General features: G+C 40.1%; 1 protein-coding gene across 1 annotated transcript in view; it reads right to left on the minus strand.

Moving 5' to 3' along the window:
- The window catches only part of LOC117815261 (sphingosine kinase 1-like), a 48,969-nt gene that overhangs the window by 18,192 nt on the left and 11,061 nt on the right, over window positions 1–19,716 (minus strand). Inside the window, exon 2 of the mRNA XM_034686875.1 lies at window positions 8,970–9,119. Within this exon, the coding sequence (XP_034542766.1) occupies window positions 8,970–9,119 (150 nt within the window). The remainder of the gene's footprint in view (window positions 1–8,969; window positions 9,120–19,716) is intronic.

Consider the following 19,716-nt stretch of genomic DNA (forward strand, 5'->3'; position numbering starts at 1 on the left):
GGGCTAGCTCCAAAAGCCAAGGGTGTCAGTTTGAGCCCACATTAAACTGCCTAATTGAACATATTTAAAGACTGATACAAAAACCAGCTTTGATCTCTATAAACCATATTGACCCGATTATAAGTCTGGGGGGTTTTGATCGAAATACATCAGAATTAAGTGGGACTGTCTCATATTCAAGTTTAGTAATCACATTTTCATCGTGCCACTTATCTGTAAAGCCAGTGTACCAATCATGTCTGAGTCGTCACTCACTGCTACAGTGCCAAGGGGATGAAAGATGGAGAGACACAGTAAACAAAGTTTCACAAAATTTGAAAGAGTTGACTAACAACTGAGGCGCTGTTATGATGCCTTTCTTAAGGCAACGTATCCATGCAGCAGAAACATTAAATAACTATTAAACAGCCAAGAAATATGGATTCAGAGTGTAATGCACGAAGATGGCGAGCTCTAAAAAAATATTCTAAAACATACGTGCGACTATGTTACTGAAGAAAGGATCAAAGGTACGTATGCTGATTAGCTGACCTAAATGTTGTGGTGTTTAAATACTCGTACATAATAGCTGAATTTACATGTAATCACAATTCATTACCTGTAAATGTGAAATTGAAGTTTAAACTTCCTTATTTGTGTTTGTCGTATTATTATTTTGTATTTTCTTTCTTTATAAAAAATAAGATTTGGTCTTCAAAGAGTCTCTTTTTGAGAATTATTCTTGAAAAGGGGGGGGGGGGGGGGGGGTCTTTGAATCAGGGTTGTATTGTATTCAGACCATTATGGTGCATCGTTGTTTAATCATAACAACTGTGCAGGTGATTAATTTTGTATAATTTGTCCATTATGATTATATCAAGGCTAATTGTGGGCTGATTTTGACTGACAGGCAGTTGTTGTAGCTGTTTGCCAGGTGGCACAGCCTCATCCAGATCTGATATCTGTTAGAAGTTAGTCATAACGCCTCTTCAGGAACTAATGGCTGACTTCACTAAGAATACATCTATGTTTCATACAGTCTTTGGTACACACCTAGAGGATTTCACAGTACACCCAGCAGAGGATAAACAGGCAGAATCCCTTTCTGATCATGAATTAGTGTTGTAGACTCGATAATGTTCTTAAACACAGTGACACTGCAGTGATAATGTTAAATTTAGAGGTTTTAACATTTACATAAAATTCAAAGATCAAATAATTCATGAATTATCAGAACCTATCTGTAGAATAATTCATTAAAAAAATCAGCAAAAAGTGCTGTGCAGTCATCACTGCATACTTAAATCAATTATATCCCCAGCTTTGACTTGAGATTCAATTTTATTTTAACAGTTAACTTCATTTTCTCTGACTGCTGAAGTTTCATTTTAGCTTAACTTGAACTTTTGAGCACACATATTCCCTCATCTCTTACACTGAAGGTTCAGAATAAAGTTATCTTGAATACTTGATTTATTAGTCAGCTAACAGTTGTTTGTTTACCTATTGATCAACAAAATACTTATATGGCATGTTCTGTTAAACCTATTACATCAATAATTTCCTTTGATTTAAACCAACAGAGGAAATTATCAAGCTTTTTATCATTTTATCAAAATGCTTTTGTCTTCACTTTGTACTCTGTAACTGTGTCAGCCTGTCGTCTGTGCTGAGCAATATGTGCAATATGTGTGCAGTGGGTTTATCAGAGTTTTCAACCTGAAATCTGCAGCCCTCTGGAGCTAACAGCAGCACTCTGAGACTGATGGGAACCTTAACAGTGACTTTGTAGACTGCATACAGTGAAACCACAAACTGAAATACCTCCAAACCTCTGTAGAGGAGCACCAGACTCACGTACTACTTTTCACATAGTCGAGTTTCAAACGCTACCATGAGGATGGTTGGAGTGCATGTGAGGTAACAACACGCTCTGTCCTCACGTTGACTCTGCTTCATCCCACCAAAGAAAGTCTCCATCCTGCTGTCTCACACATCCTGACTGCAGCTCTCTGCAGGCAGAGCGGTTTGATAGCTGCAGTACTCCTCCAGCGTAATGACAGCAGGTGATGACAGTAAACAGCAACGCCTTCTAATTGTGTGTGTTTGTACTGTTAAAGCAGGAGACACTTTAAACACTGTGACAGCTTACTCAGCTGCCCGAGGGCGTATCCACACTAATGACTCTAACACACAAGCGCGCACACACACACACGAGGGAGCACCTCATCCAGAAAAACTCCTTTAAGCGAAACCTTTGAGAATGACTCAAAGATTATTTCCATTAAATAGACTTAGACTGCAGAGCCTGCATTTGCTAAATGCACAATACTTGCTGCAGTGTGGACAAGGTGGCTGGTCAGACTTGTAGATATTTTTCTAAGCTTCATGAACTGCTTCAAATCAAACTTAATGTGTCATCTGTCACAGAGCCACTGCTACTGTATGAGGCTGGAATAATATGAGAAAGATCTGCCATATTGATCACATTGTTTAATACTGTGCCATTACAAAACAGAAATATTAGGGTGGATATTGGCTAGACCTAAGCATTACTTTTCCCAGAGTGTAACAACCAGCAATAGAAACATCATCACATATCCAGTTGGCTTCTCTTATATAGTCACATGCACTGACAGACACTTCCTGTTCTGACACAGATCTCAGCCAAGTCTGCGGTAGTCAAGTCTACTTTTTTAATGATTTTTTGTTTCGATTTTTTTTTTACTACTGTTCTTTTAATGCATCTTTTTGAACTGAAATGGGTTGCACTTCAGTTTCGTTGTACAACGTACAATGACAATAAAGATTATTCTATTCTATTCTATTCAAGTCTGATCAACGATCCGTGTTAAGTAAATCCACCATCAGAAAAAAGAACCTAAACTGAGTGACAATCAGGTTTTCAATTCAAACTTAGACACTATACTTAATCAAGCTACAGTTGCATGCAATGGTAACAGGTTACATACTTGAAATGATTGCCTTTGGGCTTACTGTCTGACTTCACAAACAGTTCTCTAAAGTATCAGGATGGCTCTACAAAGCATCACATGAGCAAGATTTCCAATGTTAAAATATACAGAAATACTGAGAATAGTAAATTATAACTTGAGAAAACAGCATGACAACCAGCTGTAAACTTAATAAATAAAAATTCTCATGATATTGAAAACGAAAAAATTACATTTATAGAAGTCATGACTAAACTGGTGCCAAAAACGAACACTACACTAAACTCTGTTATGAGCTTATGGTCAAAGTCTCATGTTTTAGCTTTAAGAAGTTGGTCCTCATAAGCACCTGCTTTGAGCCAGACATCAAAACATTTGGTCGGCTATTTAGCCAAAGTTAGCTGTAGCCCAGCCTGCAGCCCTTCACATTACAGTCGGAGAGCATCTGCATTAGAGAGAGAAGGATTTTTAGTGTTAAACTCTTGTGTATTTTTTTTTTCAAGGAAGTCTCTGCAGAATATCTGTCTCTCAGGGAAAAAAAGCAGAAAGCATAAACACTGAGGGAATCGAAACTCTGAAACAAGCTTGGAGCAGGTCGATTCGCAGCCTTTCAAGTCATTCTGTCAGCAGAGGATTGTCAGAGAAATATTGATTTAAAATATGAAACTAATTTGACTTTAGACATAAAACATATTCACTGTTGAAGGGATATTTTGGTGTTTTTGAAGTGGGATTGTATGAGATTTATGTCACTAGTAATTGTACTAGTGACAACAGATGCCGCTCAGCTCGGGCCCTGTCACGAGAAACTGCAGGGAGAAACTGCATGCAAGCTAGGTTACACTTTTTAGCAGATGAGGCCAGTTCTGCCACGTAATTTAGAAAATTTTGAAAGATTCCAACCCACACACTCACCTTGGTTAAGGTGTACGCCCTTACCTGTGATTTTTCCAGCCCTTCACTTTGCCACCAGAAAGCCTGTTTGTTTTTGCACTATTTGCAGAGCCAACACAGATGTGCTCTTCCACCTGAAGCGCACTGATTAGCTGTTCAGGTCTACGAGCTTCAAAGTGACAAAAATACAACTAAACTTAATAAAGAGTGATTCTGACGCTACCAATGACATGCCGTTTACTGCAGACACACATGGACACCTGTATGAGCCGGAGTTTGCAGAGGAAAAGGCGATCAATGCACCGGAGGAAAAGCAGAGAAACTTCTAGGCTAAACTGGAGAGAAGCAGTCCAGGTGTACAAACTGTGAGCTAATGCTGATGAAGCGAGAAAACTACTTGCTGTCACGAGTGAGACTTAGTAACAGTACCTCTAGACCTTTAGGAATTAAGATACATCAGCAGATCAAACAGGGCTGCAATCTGCAACGCTCACCGCCAACTGAGTACACGCCGTACTGAACGCCGGAGTCTGTTTCTGACTTTCTTCAATGTTCAGGAGTTAAATCAGAAAACCAGAAAAGCTGAATGCAATTGCATCTTCAAAGTAAGTGTTTGGCTCTTATTGTTTTTTTATTGCATAGTGACACAACCCATGATCTGCACGACATGTTTACAATATCAGAATACACCGTACTAGCTGCTGCAGGAGAAGACTGAGCTGATATAACAAACTCTAAACACATCACTGTATCTGCTGGGTGATCGTAAGTGGGATTCTCTCCTGCTCTCAATTTAGAACAGAAATTTCTCTGCTTTTTCCTGCGGTGCATTGAATCGTAAACTGTATATCGTAATGTAAACTGTTTCAAGTAAACCCATTTGCTTTGGAGAGGACAAGACAACTGCAGGCAGTTTGAGGCTGAGTTTATATCCTGCTCTGCTGTTGTTGCTGCATTGCTCTGTGCACAGTGCTGCTTTTCAATGGCAAAACAATAAAATGCTTGTTGACTCAGGGTGTTCTTGAGTGATGATTCAAATTGACATCATTTAGTGAGCAGCATTGTATTAGACCATAAAGAAGCCATCTTTCCTTAAAACACTGCCTGCTTAGAAAATGTCACCATCTATCATTTTTCAAGGCTTTTATCTTGATGACATCACTGTGATAAACTGACCTCAATATACAATCAACAAGAAGACATTTGTGCATCTGAGTACGTTTTACAGCATGTTATGATCAAAGGTTAAACAAAGAGGTTATTAGTGTATAGCACACAAAGTTAACAAAGTTAGTTGTTGTCCCTAAATGGTGAATGAATTGTCCAACTCCATTCAATCTGCGTCCCTCTCTACTTTCAAAGACAGCTAAAGACCCAGCTCTTTAGGAAACACTTTGCACTTAGATAGACTGTTCTCCACTGTTGTCCCCAGTGGCAGACCATGTCTTCCAGCTACAGTTGACTCGCACTGTCCTGCTCTACTCTGGGAATCTGTGTTCAGCTTTTGAGGGACCCAGCACTTAGTACTTTGGTAATTATTGGGGTGATGACAAGTTAATTGTTGATGGTGATAATTGGAAATTATTAAATTGTTTGGTTGCTTCATTGTAGATGTTTCCTTATTTTACAACAACAACACAAAAAAAAGAAATTCCTATTTACTTTTGTGCATTGCCTTCACACTGCTTGGCAGTACCTGCACCCCAATTGACTTGAAGCACTTTGTTACTCCTACTGATCTTGTTTCCTCTTGTCTAGATCAAGCGGCAACCTCCAGTCTCAAACTATGAAGCCAATGCGGAGTGTTATAAAACTGCAATACATCGAGAATCTGCTTGAGGCTGGCTGCAGAAACACCGGAAAACCACATTGACATGAATGGAAAAAAGAACGATATTTGCAGCATTAATAAACATGTTTACAGCCTGTTCAAAAAACCGGCTTGGCCCTACAAGCTAATCTCTCTATCGGCACACACTGTACAGGGGGTGATTTTTTTTAAGTGCAGAGGGTTTGTTTGAGGGGATATCTGTCTCCTCTGGTAAATATTTGTTATGTGTAGCGAGCAGCTGAGTCCGAGCACAAGAGAAAGATGAGCATGTTGCTGTCGTTTAATTATACTCTCCTACAGATGTCTGAGGATGCTCTAGCAGTGAGGGACAATGCCTTTGAGGAAACATTATGCAGCCATTACTACCATATACATGTGCAGAAACTCTCTCTCTCTCTCATCTCTCATCTCTCCTCTCTCTCTCTCTCCTCTCTCTGCTCTCTATCCTCTCTCTCTCTCCTCTCTCTCGTCTCTCTCTCGTCTCCTCTCTCTCCTCTCGAAATCTCTCTCTCATCCTCTCTCTCTCTCTCATCTACTCTCCTCTCTCCTCCTCTCTCTCTCCTCTCTCTCCTCCTCTCTCCTCTCTCTCTCTCCTCTCGTCTCTCTCTCTCTCTCTCTCTCTCATCCTCTCTCTCTCTCACCACCACACAGTGCATGCAGTCATCCTTCATCTGCCCTCCACCCCTGGCAGAGCCCACAGCTGCCACACAGACAAAGATCCAATAATAAGTCTCTTCTTTTGCTAGCATCTGTATGCAGAAGCCTTTGAGTAATACAGATCTCACAGATGATACAATGATGCACAGATGCACAACAACAGACTGACATGCTGTTAAGTAGGTGTTAATCTCTTATCAGAAACATGTTTTTATTGCAAATAAGCTTTTAAAAGTGCATAAATGTTCTGTAACCCCTTGCCCAATAGCAGCCAAATCACAGCCTAGTAAAAGAAAGCCTCCTCATATACTAAATACCTATTTCAAGCACCACTATAATTAAATTAACAGTTTAATGCATTGTTCAGACTGTTTTATTGGCAAATGAAATAGAGAGTGATTTTGAAAATGTCCCACTTCCAAATGAGTCTGTCATCACATAAGATGCTACCAAATTATTCAAACATTTGGACACTGAAGCAGGCTCATTAACAAACGTAAAGCAGCTTGTGTGGTAACTAGGGTACATTTTAAGTACTTTCCGTGATCGATCTTTCGAAATGTTAATCAATTATCGATTAATCAATAAAAAAAACATTGAGTTTTCTTCAGACAAAAACAATGCCCAATACGTTGTTTTTCCCCTAAATTATATGTTCCATAGCAACACAACGCATATAACTGATGGTATTGAATACAGGTAACATGTTTAGCATGCTGAATATCAACGATATTCTCATAAAAACCACCTCCGGGGACAGAGTCTTATAAAGTGAAGGCTCAGACTACTAATTGGGTTTTTGAACAAAAAGATAACTGAACAGAAAAGTACTTCAGACTCACAGTGTCTAGTTTTCTGTCTAATTGGTTTTATGGATGAAAATGAGCATGTGTACGCGGTCAGGTGTCAGCCGGGAATGCAACCGGGTTAAATCAGCAGCGGCAGAAAAGCCCAGACGGCTCTGATGCCAAAACACAGAAAATAGATGCCAGAAGAGGATGAACACCAGCCAATGGGATTACAGTTTTAAATACTTCCTTTCAACTGTTCTATTGAGTGTTAATAACTAACAACTATCTGTTACCAATCCATCAGAGTATGCTGTGGGGATTGTTTTTCATACAGTGGAGCTCAGTGAGGATTGTTAAGGAATTACTGGACTTCATGTAAAAACCACAAAAGCTCTTCTCTGCGAGTCATCATTCAGAGCTGAGGCCGCTGGGCAGAGATTAAAGCAATGGTTTTACTTTAGAAGTGTATCCGTCAAAGAGATTGTCTTTCACTGTAGTATCCAAATTTTCTCTTTTACCCGTCATGGTCTTTCATATAGATGCAGATTTGGGGGATTAAAGCTACTCTTATGTATTCTCCAGGATTAACTTGTCAAAAAGTACATCTCTTGTCAAAAGCTCAGTTTTTGTGTGTTTTCAGCACAGCAGCAGTGATATGATTTCTCATGTGTCTCTCTCTCCGAGTTCTTCGTCTGTGCAACTCGCACCGCAACGATAAAGACAATTTTTTTTTTTCTCTGTTATCTGACGCTGGGATGATTTATGAACAAGCCCAGGAGGAGGGTGAAACTCCAAATAAAGATAAGGGAAAAACTGCAGAAAGCTAAACTAACTAAAATGATGAGGCTAAGTGTGTTGTTTTCATAAAGTCTGTGTGATTCTGTATGATCATTACCTCCAGTGTAGATTATAAATCAATCAATATGGAGCCCCAAAGATTATGTCCCATGTCAAATCATGGCAGAGTGGGATTTGTGTAGATGTGTTTATCATGGAAGCGTCTTTATCCATGTGTGTCTGAGTGTGAGTACAGATATTTATTATTATGCAAGAGCCCTGCGCTCATGTGGGTCAGAGGTAGTTCAGTGTAATGATGGTGACAGCATGAAAATATGAAGAGATTTCATCTAGAGGAGGGGCACTGGGACAAGAAGGCGTTATTGTTTTTGTTATTGTGGCCTCGCCCTTTACTGAGCTGTGTGAATGATGGCGTGCGTGCGTGCGTGCGTGCGTGCGTGCGTGCGTGCGTGCGTGCGTGCGTGGCGTGCGTGCGTGCGTGCGTGCGTGCGTGCGTGCGTGCGTGCGTGAGTTTGCTGTCCATTACTGCTGCTCTCATTGGAGATGGATTTCTTGGAGCTAATTGTGCAGAATGTGTTTTTTAAGATAAGATTTGACAGGGATTATGTTGAGATGATAAAAATACTATGAGATTACATCAAATCTTTAATGCGTAGCTTTGACAGGATGCATTTAGAAACTTGTTTTTGTAATTTCAGATTAATTTACAAATGACACCTCTATCAGTTAAACCAGAAGAACAAATTATTTATGATGGCATCTTCCCTTTGACCCTGTGGAGCAGGTGGAGATTAAATGCCTCGCCTTGAGGACACATGAGTGTAAGGACACATTTGATAGAGAAATTAACCCTACCTCTGATGGATTAACTACCCATTTGCCAATCCTGTAGCCCACACAGAGCTGTGCATGAAATGGAAATAGCTTGTTTGTCTCATTTGACCGGTAAACAAGAAATCATCAGTTAAAAACATGATCAAATCCTCGAACAGACCTTCATGCATTAAGATGTTGATGCAGTGTAATTTATAGCTTTTTTTATATTCCCCTGCTGTAACAACTCACCGGTGATGACCAGCGTGTGTGGGACTCCCGCCTCGTTCAGCATGCGTTGGATGTGGTTGTTGTAGAGAGTTAGCGCCTGTCCCTTCCCGCTCTGTGGGTTCACCAGGAGCATCATCCTGCACGGCCGAGACAGCTCTCCCACCAGCACCCCTAAAGAGGAGAGAAATGTTCAATGATGACTGAGGCTTAAGGAGAACTTACTAAATACGTAGCTCAGATGTAATCATTTAGTAAGAAGAGGTATGCAGACAGAACTTGCAATAAGTTGATTCTGATCTTGAAGAACAGTTATACCTCAACATTATTCATTTTTGCTCCTAGTTTCACATTGACTTTGGCTTTAGTATGTTCACAGTTGATACAAAGCCACATCTGTTACAAAATGTTTGAGCTCTCATTACACTGCTATGCTGTGAAACCTACACTAGGTTTCTTAAGTCCATGTCAGTCATTCATGTTGCAAAAACGCTGTTAAGATCCACGTTTAAGATCATACAAATCTCTCTGTTTACTAGATTCTTTTTACTCCCTTAGCTTTTACACAGAAAGCTTTTGCATTTGGACAACAAATCTGCTTACAGAAAGACCAGCCTTAAGCTCACTTACAAATACTGACTGTTAGTTGAGTAACTAAACGCCAAAGCACATCAAAGGAAAGAAGAGTAGGTCAGACCCTTAGAAATCTGTGCATACAGATATTTGGAGATGAACTTTAGAGATTATCTTTTCTGTAGGGCTAGAATTATCCGTGGCATAACTTGAGTCCTTAAAGACAAATACTTACAGCACACTGTGTTATAGAGCAACATTGCTTTAGGGCTGGTAATAAGACAAGATAAGAAAATCCTTTATTGGTGTCTCATCTGGGCAACAGGCATTGCTCCAGCAGTGAAGGTTAAAATACATTCAGTGAAAAAACTGCTAAGCACATGTTTCTTATTTGATCACTCAAGTAACTGGTGATGAAGGCCAGCTCAGTCCTGGACCCTGTGTAGGCGGTGGCTGACAGGAGAATTATGGCCAAGCTGTCGTCTCTGATGGACATATTTTTCTACATATATTCTTGTTGAAATTCCTGTACTGTACACCTTCTTGTCTGCTGCTGTAATTCTGTGAATTTCCCCGTTGCGGGATGAATAAAGGAGTGTCTTATCTTATCTTATCTTATCTTGTCTCTTATTTTATCTCTTATCTTATCTTATCTTACTTATCTTATCTCTTATCTTATCTTATCTTATCTTAATTGCTAGAAGTTTCAATTGAATACTTGGTTACTGAAACTCGATTACTGCAGCCCTACTTCACTGAAAGTGAAACCTTTCATGTGTGTCAGACAGCATACACTGTCTTTGTGTTTGATTGGTACACAGGCTACAGCATCGTGTTGAAAATATGGCTGTTTTTTTCAATGCAAGTTTCCATAAATATTTCATTTCAGTACACTTTTGACCCACAGCTTATTCTGTATGCACTATAATGTGTTAATATGTTCAAAGGTATAGTTCTTTTTAACATTTTGACTATTTGTCTTGTTTAGTGTGTTTTGTTGAATGTATTATGTGAGGCATAATCTTAAGTGATTCAATATTCATTTTATCTACATTACACCTTTTGTTTTTTAAAGATTTTTGATATCTAATGTCTTTGGTACTTGATGTGCTTTAAAATCCCCCCCCCCCCAAAAAAAAAATCTAAGAATAAAAGCAAAAGTTTAAAGGTAACACTATCCAAAAAACACGAACACACATGCACATATAATCCTACACTTCTTATGTTTAAGTATGGATGATTGCAGAAATAGCAGACTCTTTGGTACATTTTTAACAGCTTGGGAGATGCAAATTAGTTTTCAAAATCTCTGGGATCAAACAGGAGAGTTATGCATATCTAACATCACAGAGATCTCAAACCCTTTTCAAAAACACTCTAAAGATGACGGCCTCTCAGAGACGCAGCATGGTGCTAAAAGAGGAGGAAGTGGAAGAAGCTAGTTCAGGCCTTCTGTCCCAGAGTGTCTGAGGAGGATTAAGTATTTAAAGCTAAAGACAACTAAATAGAAATATAGATTTGATGGAGTTCAGGGTATGATACTCAGTGCTAGTAGTTCAGAAAGTGAGATGAGAGGAGAGAAAAGGGGATCTTGGAGAAGTTTTAAACATGGCCGCCTGAAAGAAAAGACATGTTTTGTTTCTTTAAATTTTGATCAAACTACAAATAAATGTTCACTCCTCTCCCTGTCTCTCATTAAAGATATGTTTTGTGACAGCCCAGCAGGAAAAGAGATCAAATTAATGCAGAGAGGAGTGCGACAGGAAGCCATCAGCCGTATTTCAAACACTGCAGCTGTGAGATAATTTCCGAGGTAGGCACACCGAGTCCTCTTTGTTGTGGATGTGACACACTGCAGAGAGACGCCTTGTCAACACACACACAAAACATAAGTCACCAAACCTCCTGGAGAATGATCTCACTTCGTGTCGCAGTTTGCTGAAATTGTTCTCAAGATTAAAAACGTCAGAGCATGGAGGAGGCCGAACCATCCAAACAAGTCTGACAGCTGATAAATGAGTAACGAGGGGCGGAAACAACTGACGGTACTGATACTCCAGGGATAGGCAGATCTAACAGGTTCCGAACCGGCAGGTTGGTTTTAATCTATACTGCATTTTCAGGAGTGTCAGTGACTCTGCTGCTGGAATGCAGAGAAACAGGTCAGCTAGCATCTCTGTATGGTTGCTAGTTTTTTAGTTGTCCAATTCAGAAGTCCTGTTATATATCCTTCCTTTACTAAGTTTTATGTTCATCTAGTTACGCAACAGTTTGAGAAATATCATTTTTCAGTTACACTGTCCTGAATTTCAATAAGATGTTATTCTCATTTTATGGCACAGGACTCTTTGAAAGCAACCATTATCATTATTCTTACTATTGTGTATAGGAGCAACTGCAATGACTGAATTTCCCCCCAGGATAAAAGTGCCATTTGGTATCCCCCTTACAATACAAAATGCAGGGGGGTGAATTTTCAACTAAACTTCTTTTAATCTACTATCACTGATAAGAATGTGTTGCCTGATATATGCATCAGAATCATTTTAAACAGCTGTTAGTTATCCCTCTTTCAAACCCCAACTCGGTGGAAGCAGATGGCTGACTAACATGAGTCTGGTTCTGCTCGAGGTTTCTGCCTGTTTAAAAGGAGTTTTCCTTGCTGCTGTAACTTGCTTAATGCTGCTCTACTAATGGTGGATTAGATGTGATAAGACTGAGTCCTACCACCACTGATGAGAATTGTTGCCTGTTATATATACCAGAATTTATTTGAAGCAGCTGTTAAAAATTCTGTCTTACATTTTTCCCCTTTAAATTTATAACTCTTCAAAAAAAAATTTTGGTTGGAAAAAGCCAATGGAATAATTGGCAAAAACCTTAGCCAGATATAAATCTCTGCAAGCACTTTTTTTCCTTTTCATTTCATCATATGTTAAATGGACCGTATTTAGCGCTGTATCTAGTCTTCTAATGACTCAAAGTGCTTTTACAATATGTGTTATAATACGGGACCTTTGGCATGAGGACAGTAGGACCGGGGTCAAACCCCCAACCGTCCGATTGAGAGAGGACTGACTACCACTGAGTCCCATCCATCACATGTTAATCAGGAATCAATCAATCACTCAACCTTTATTCGATAGTATCTAGACTGTACGCTGTTATATTATAACAAAATCTGACATCAAGACAGGATAAGATTCCAGTCCAATCTCACAGGCAGGATTCTATCTGTTACCTCTAAATCAACAATGAGTAGAGCACTTTGGCAGCATTTAGCTGGTTACAGCAGCAAGGAAAAACTTTAGGCAGAAAACCTCAAGCAGAACCAGACTCATGTTAGACTCCATCTGCCTCGACCAAGTTGGGGGTTGGAAAGAGGGATATAGGGAATTGAGGAGTTTGTGATGTAAGAATGTTGAGGGTATCATTTTCAGTAGCTGTGTACTCCTGAGTTTGTATTGGGGTCTAAGATGTATCCAGCATGCACTGGGAGGGGTGGATAAGACTTCAGGTTATGGCTGGATATGAGACCAGATTTGCTACACTATAAAAAAAATGAATGAAAGTGTTGTGTTTGTATATGTTCTGCAGCTCTCCTTCAAGGAAATTCATAATTTGTATTTTTACTTATCAAAGTGTACCTGTGATGTTACAGTAACGATGGAATTACAAGTGATTGACAGTATATGTTGGTAGTCAGTTGAGCAGTACGGACTATCTGCTGTACAAGAATTTGCAGTTCTATAGTAATGTGCAAAAATCGATGAATTAAAGCAAGGGCAGGAGTTTTAATTTGTGCACTGTTATGCTTTTTAATTCACAGTTTTATATTGTTTAGACAGGCTAATGTCACGTAGCCACTTTCTCTGCAGAATGGATATTTCAACAGAGACATCACCAAATCCTAACGACTGGACTCCTGAGGGGAAATTCCCTCAAATGCCCTCATGAATCAGTCGTCCTGACAGACCCGGACACTGCTGTCCGCGTGCTCCAACGCCCACGCAGACTTAGTTGGCTATAACCATTCCCGTGCCACTTCCTGTGTGCTGCCCCTCCCCTTATCTAAACACTCCAGTGGGTTCTATCTGTCTATCTCCTCGTCTTGACCATCCACGCTCCATGTTTCCTCCTCTATCATTAGCTTGGCTGTAGTGACGTCAAGACGCCAAAATATATCATACATTTAATAAGGGACACTTAAATCAATATCAGTATAAAGATAGTATGTGTGTTTTGACCCTCACTTAGTTTATTGTGCAGTTGATTTTTTTAGAAAATGATATGCCATCATGCTTCTTTGAGGCTTGCTGGTTTATGACAGCAGAAAGTGTGTGTGGTTGTTTGTAAAGGGATGGGTGTAGCTATGTGTATCAAGGGATGATAAAAGCTGCTCAAAGACCCTCTTTCTTGTCATCACAACCGTTCGTTTTATGGTGAGCTACATTATCTGGTTAGCTTATCATTTTGGTCATTAAACCAAAAGTTACGACAGACAGTGATGACAGACCTCTAGCCAAGACAACCTCAGACAAAGCTAATTGCTGTCTTGGAGGACGTGATGAAGTGGATGACTCTTCAGCAGCCCAACTGAATCATCCCCCTCATAAACAGCCCAGATAAAAAAAATGAAAAACAACAATGGCAGCAACAAAGCTCTGCCCCTGCATCTCAACTGCATGCACTTGATCTGTGATTACAGACGTCTCATCTGCTCCTTCAAACAGAAAGCATGGGGAACTGTCCCAGATCTTAATGGAATAATCACTACCGAGGTATTCGGCAAAGGAAATGACAGTCTAAATGAAAGGAAAACCCGGGAGCCGGAAAAAACACATTTTCCGTCAAGGTTTCCCTATAATGGCTATCTTGGTGCTTATAGAGTCTGAGAATAGACGGCTTTCTTAGCTGTCTGACAACTCTGCGGTGCATTCAGCAGGATGTCAGCTTCTGTTCGGCAGGCATGGAGATGAAGGTCTTACAAACTTCAAACATACATCTTCCAAGTTTCCTTAAGTGACAGAAAAGGATTCACACCAAAAGGCATCAAAACATTTTTCACTTTTCTTTGCATTTCTATTCTTAAGCTACATGGTTTTCCACAGCTTTTTTTATAATTGGTATCCAGATGCTTTACATGAAATTTAAATTAGGGTAAAATGCAAACATCACTCAGCACCCTCTTTATGTAAATGAGTGAAATGATCCATGACTTTACATGGTCACTCTCTCTCCTGGACAACTCTGTCCTGACTCACTGTGACGACCTGTGCTCGCCTCAGTCAGTCAGTCAGTCACACTTTGGTCTCGTTCCACTTCCCTTGAATCAGCTTCCCCTTCAGCAGTGAAGCATGACGAAGAAGAAACTGTCAGTGATTAACAATCTTGATTTTATGAAAAAACGAAAAGCACAAGGTTTTCATCACTCTCTGCTCTGCCCACACCGCATCACTCAGCTGAGATGGGAATAGACCCACGCCGTACAGATTTGGTGTCAGCAGGGATTAAAAAGGGAGAGACATGAGGACACATCTCGCTTTGTGTTTGGACGCTCAGGCAATAATTGGAGACCCAAAAAGTGCTCAAGAAATCCCTTAAGAATCTGTGACAGCAACAATATCTCCAAATTAATAACATGGACTACATAAGTGTCAACTAAAAATACACCCAAAAAGTCCACATCAAGACTAATACGTTGAATTTAACAGATTTAAAAGGGAGCATTAATTAGTTTTATTCAATTCCTTTTAAAAAGAGGACGTTTTGCACCACAAGGACATGAATCTAGCTTTGTTTGTGAAGGATGGTGCCTATTTTGTCTGTGTATGTGCAGAAGGCTGTGTGGAAATGTTGTTGCGAGAAAGGAATGAAATGTACTGAACACCTTTGTTGGACTTTTAGTCAGCAACTCTGAATGTAAAAAGAAACGTATCTACACACAGCATGCTCGATAAATCCCTCGGACTGACACAGCAAAGGTGTCTAATCTAATCTATTTACTATGAATGGGGAGACCACAAGGCGTGTGTGTGCTCTCTGTCTGCAGCACACAGGAGATAGCGCTCAGCTTCCTGTCTTTTGATAAAGGTGTTGTCCATCAATCCGCACAGGAATATGGACACTGGACTGAGAACAAAGCAGAAAAGGTTCAGTAATCCAGCTTCTTTAGTGAAGTTGTTATGAGTCACATGAATACATACAGTGACAGAGGACACTAATCCACAGCCTCATACCCACCTGCTGGTTTGTTTCCTGTAACTTCTCCTACGTTTCTGTGCACTGTTTAGTGATGATGTGAGCTCTAAGCCGTGACAAACACCCATTAGGAGTGAATCCAGTTTCCACATTTAGGGAATTAATGGATTAACATGTATTTGACTTGGTACTTAAACCCCCCCTCCTCTTGTAAAATGACAGATATGTAACTTGGTCTAGTAATGTTAGCTTTGTTGATCACAAAGTTGACACGTTGAGCTGTAAATAATCTAAGTCCTAAACTGAAGCTGAAGTTCTATTCCCGAAAGTCCACATGATGCGTGTGCGCCGTGCTGCGGATGCGACACGGCTTTGCTCCGTCCAAATGACTTGTGACCTGGTCAACAGGATGCATGTTGGGAGCGTAGCGCCCACTCAGAGCAGGCAGGATCAACTGGGTCCAGTATAGAGAGAACCACATACAAACAACAGGTTACAGAGCCTTTCTGTGGTTGAATTTCTGCTCATTTGGACAGTATTCCATTACTTTGTGCTTTAATCATCACTGAGTATGCTGCTGAACTGTAAAGTTTTGTTTTTTGCAGGTTTAGATGAGTTTAATAATAATAATTCTGCTCTATTTTGTTGTCCTGTTACCTTCTGACACAGTTATCATCTTAAAGTCCTGTTGTAGTCGACATGGATCACTGATATGTGGCTGTTTGTAGCTTACATCCATAATCGATGACTAATTCTGATCTATACGATCTTTAAACGGTCGGGAGTCCGTATATGATGTTTTATTTTGAAATTGGCAGATGTTGCATTCAATCCTCGTACTTAAAGCGTATCTCTGGCGGAGCAGCGTGGGGGCACGCTCCCGAGACGGAGCTGAGACGCGCCGCAGCCCTGCCCTGTGGACGCCAAAGCATTGACTAGAATGGGAAAGGATCGGGTGCGCAGTGCCCGGCGCAGCTGTAACGCGACACATCCTGTGGACCCGAGGCTTAAGTGTAAAGGAAAATGGGAAGAATGCAAACTTTAATTCTAAAGTCTGTGTAAATATTGTAGGACTCTACTATCACTGCAGGGACTCTGAGTATCTGAGTTTCGGAAAACATCTTGATAGATATGAATTTGAAATCTAATATTGGACTGTAGTACAATACATGCCAAATGTAACCTCATGATGGTAATTTAGAAATACAACGCCTTGGGTGTTTCCATCAGGATTAGAGGCTCAGTTAATATTCTCAAATATCATATCATTCACAGTAACATGCTTTATTGGAGCTTCAAAGTTTGGATCTATGCACGTCATTGCGTACTGGACAATGTGTACAAAGAGACGCAGAGGACATTTTTCAATGAAATATGAGCTCTATGTCATTTCTTGTGAGCACATTTACAGTGTAAGAATGAGTTGAGTTAAAATTTGGTTGCATGTACAGTATGTTGTGTTTTTCTCAAGAACATTAACAGCAAAATGCACACAGTTAAAGCATGTCAGGAGAAGTATGGAGATCTTAACGCTTAATTTACTTTCCTCTTTTTTTAACCCTTATTTAAGTGGCTGGATGGTATTTTCCAAACCTCTGACTTCATGTAAAATTCACATGTGGACCTTTAATCACAACGTTTGAGAACTCTTGCATTATATATACTATATTTAGTGGTTGAAAGCAAGTGCATTATATGAATTTACTCAATTGCTGTGTTTGAGGACAACTTTAGGTGGCACTTGAGTTTTTTTTGCATAAATTTGGATAACTTCATACTACTCCACCACATTGTAGAGGGAAATACACCTTTAAACAGCTACATATACATTATTTGATAGCTGAATTTACTTTGTAGATTAATATTTACATGCCAATGTGGTTACCATGACTTCACTGCATTAGTTATTTCGCTTGAGTTATGCTCAGGGTTCGCACACTTTTGTCATGGTCAAATTCAAGTAATTTTCAAGGACTTTTAAGGTCAATTTTCAAACTTTTCAAGTACTACTTTTCAAGACATACAGTAAGAGGCTTGAAGATTTGAACTGGGTGGGCCAAATTATATCAGCTGTAGTCATGTCATTTTAACACAGGGCACATCAGCCTGATGCTTGTTTTAAGGAGAAATCGTTTCATTTTTTCAAATCTTTTCTTCTGTTAAAATTAAATTGTTATTGATACTGTTATTAATAAGCCTTCAATGTTTAGACACAAGCAGCGGCAGCACCGCTGTCACTCGCAGGGTGTTTGTAGCTCAGGGCCGGTCACCGCATGACTGCGGTCGGGCTGTGGCGGGTCTGGATAAGAAACACCGTGTCGTGCTTTCGTATCCAGCGGGAGAGCCTCCCATTCCGCAGCCGCCGGCTCAGGATTGACCAAGCGGCAACCTCCATTCTCAAAATATTACGCCCATATAAGAACCTCACCTGTAAAATAAGTATGAAAGTTCAGTCAGTGATCATCTAGGGACATTTATCTTTTCATTTTTCGTGTACAATAACCTTTGTAACTTTATTAAGGTATCTAAATAAAAGACAACCTAAAGGCACATCTTATCGCACCACATTAAACATCAAACATCATATTTAAGCTACTTTAGAAAACAGCTAACATTAGGACACCTCCTAGCTCACATTAGAGTTAGCTAGGTAAATACAAAGGTGTAACACAGTACTCGATACTGTTGGGCGTCAGCTTCCTTACTGTAGGCATTTAAATTAACCTCGCTAACTTCACCTTTAGCTAGGATTTTGTGTTGTGTTTGACTTTCAAATGGTAATGCAAGCCAGAAGTGCAGTCACATTTATGAGCAGCGAGGTGATAACTTCAGATCTGTAAGGCCGTTTGTAAATCAAAGAGTGGAAGAAGCATAGGCACACAGAAGATTTTTGCTGAGCCAGAACCACAAAGGGTGTGGAAGAAAGAAGGAGGAGGTGACTGTGGTCGGCGGCCTGCAGATCTATATTAGGAATGGCAGAGAGTTTACGACATTGAGGTTTTTATTAAAATCATCATGCGCCGTCTGTCAACCACTTGTATACATTGCTTTCCCTGCTTTGTTATAAAACTGAGATGTGTATGTAAGAAAGCAACTTCTGTCTGTCTCTCCTATGTGAGTATTGTAGTCTGCACAGTCACAGCAGGGTAGGGAGGTTTCGGCCTAGATATACAAACTTTCTGAAAGTCATTCGGTTATAGTGCTACTAATTTTAGTTCAAGTATTCATTTAGAGAGATCTGGAGCTAAAATGCTTGATATTATTCTTTGCTTCTTGGAACCATTGTGATACATTATCATATTCTAGCAAACTGTTAAAAACAAACAGCAAAATGATTATAAATGTGCTGTGGGCCAGTTTCTTGAGGAAGTGGATTTCCCACCACTAAAAAAAAACACAACCACATTTTCTTTTACCAGGCAAAGGTCTACTTTATTTGAGGTAAACCAGCTGCTCTGTAGGCCCAATGTTCAATTAGTGGTTGTTGTTGTTGTCGGCGTATCACAGAACGACTTGAGAAGCACTTTCTGAGAATAGCTAGTGATGTTATGATGTACGGACAGAAACAAGGGCAAACTTTGAAGGGGTCAACGCTGTAAATGCTTTTTGCATAAATTTCACCAGTTTATCATTTTTGGAAACAAATAAATAAAAGGGAGAGAGGGGCAGGTTGGACAATGTCATTTCAGACGCAAAGCTGCTGTGAGCCTCCAGAGAGAGAGAGAGAGAGAGAGAGAAAGCTTTGGAGAGGCTGAATCAGAGGTCACGACAACACGTCAAGCTCCATCGCAGCATGTTTCCAATGAGGAGGAGTCCTCAGGGAGAGGGGCTGCTGCTGCTACCACTGTCTGTCACACGCACACACACACACACACACACACGCGCACACACACACACACACACACACACACACACATACACACACACACACACACACACACAGACACTCACACACACACACACACATACACGGAGGAAGTTTCCTAATTCTCATCAG

This window comes from Notolabrus celidotus, chromosome 7 (assembly GCF_009762535.1).
Source record: "Notolabrus celidotus isolate fNotCel1 chromosome 7, fNotCel1.pri, whole genome shotgun sequence".
Classification (NCBI taxonomy): Eukaryota; Metazoa; Chordata; class Actinopteri; order Labriformes; family Labridae; genus Notolabrus; species Notolabrus celidotus.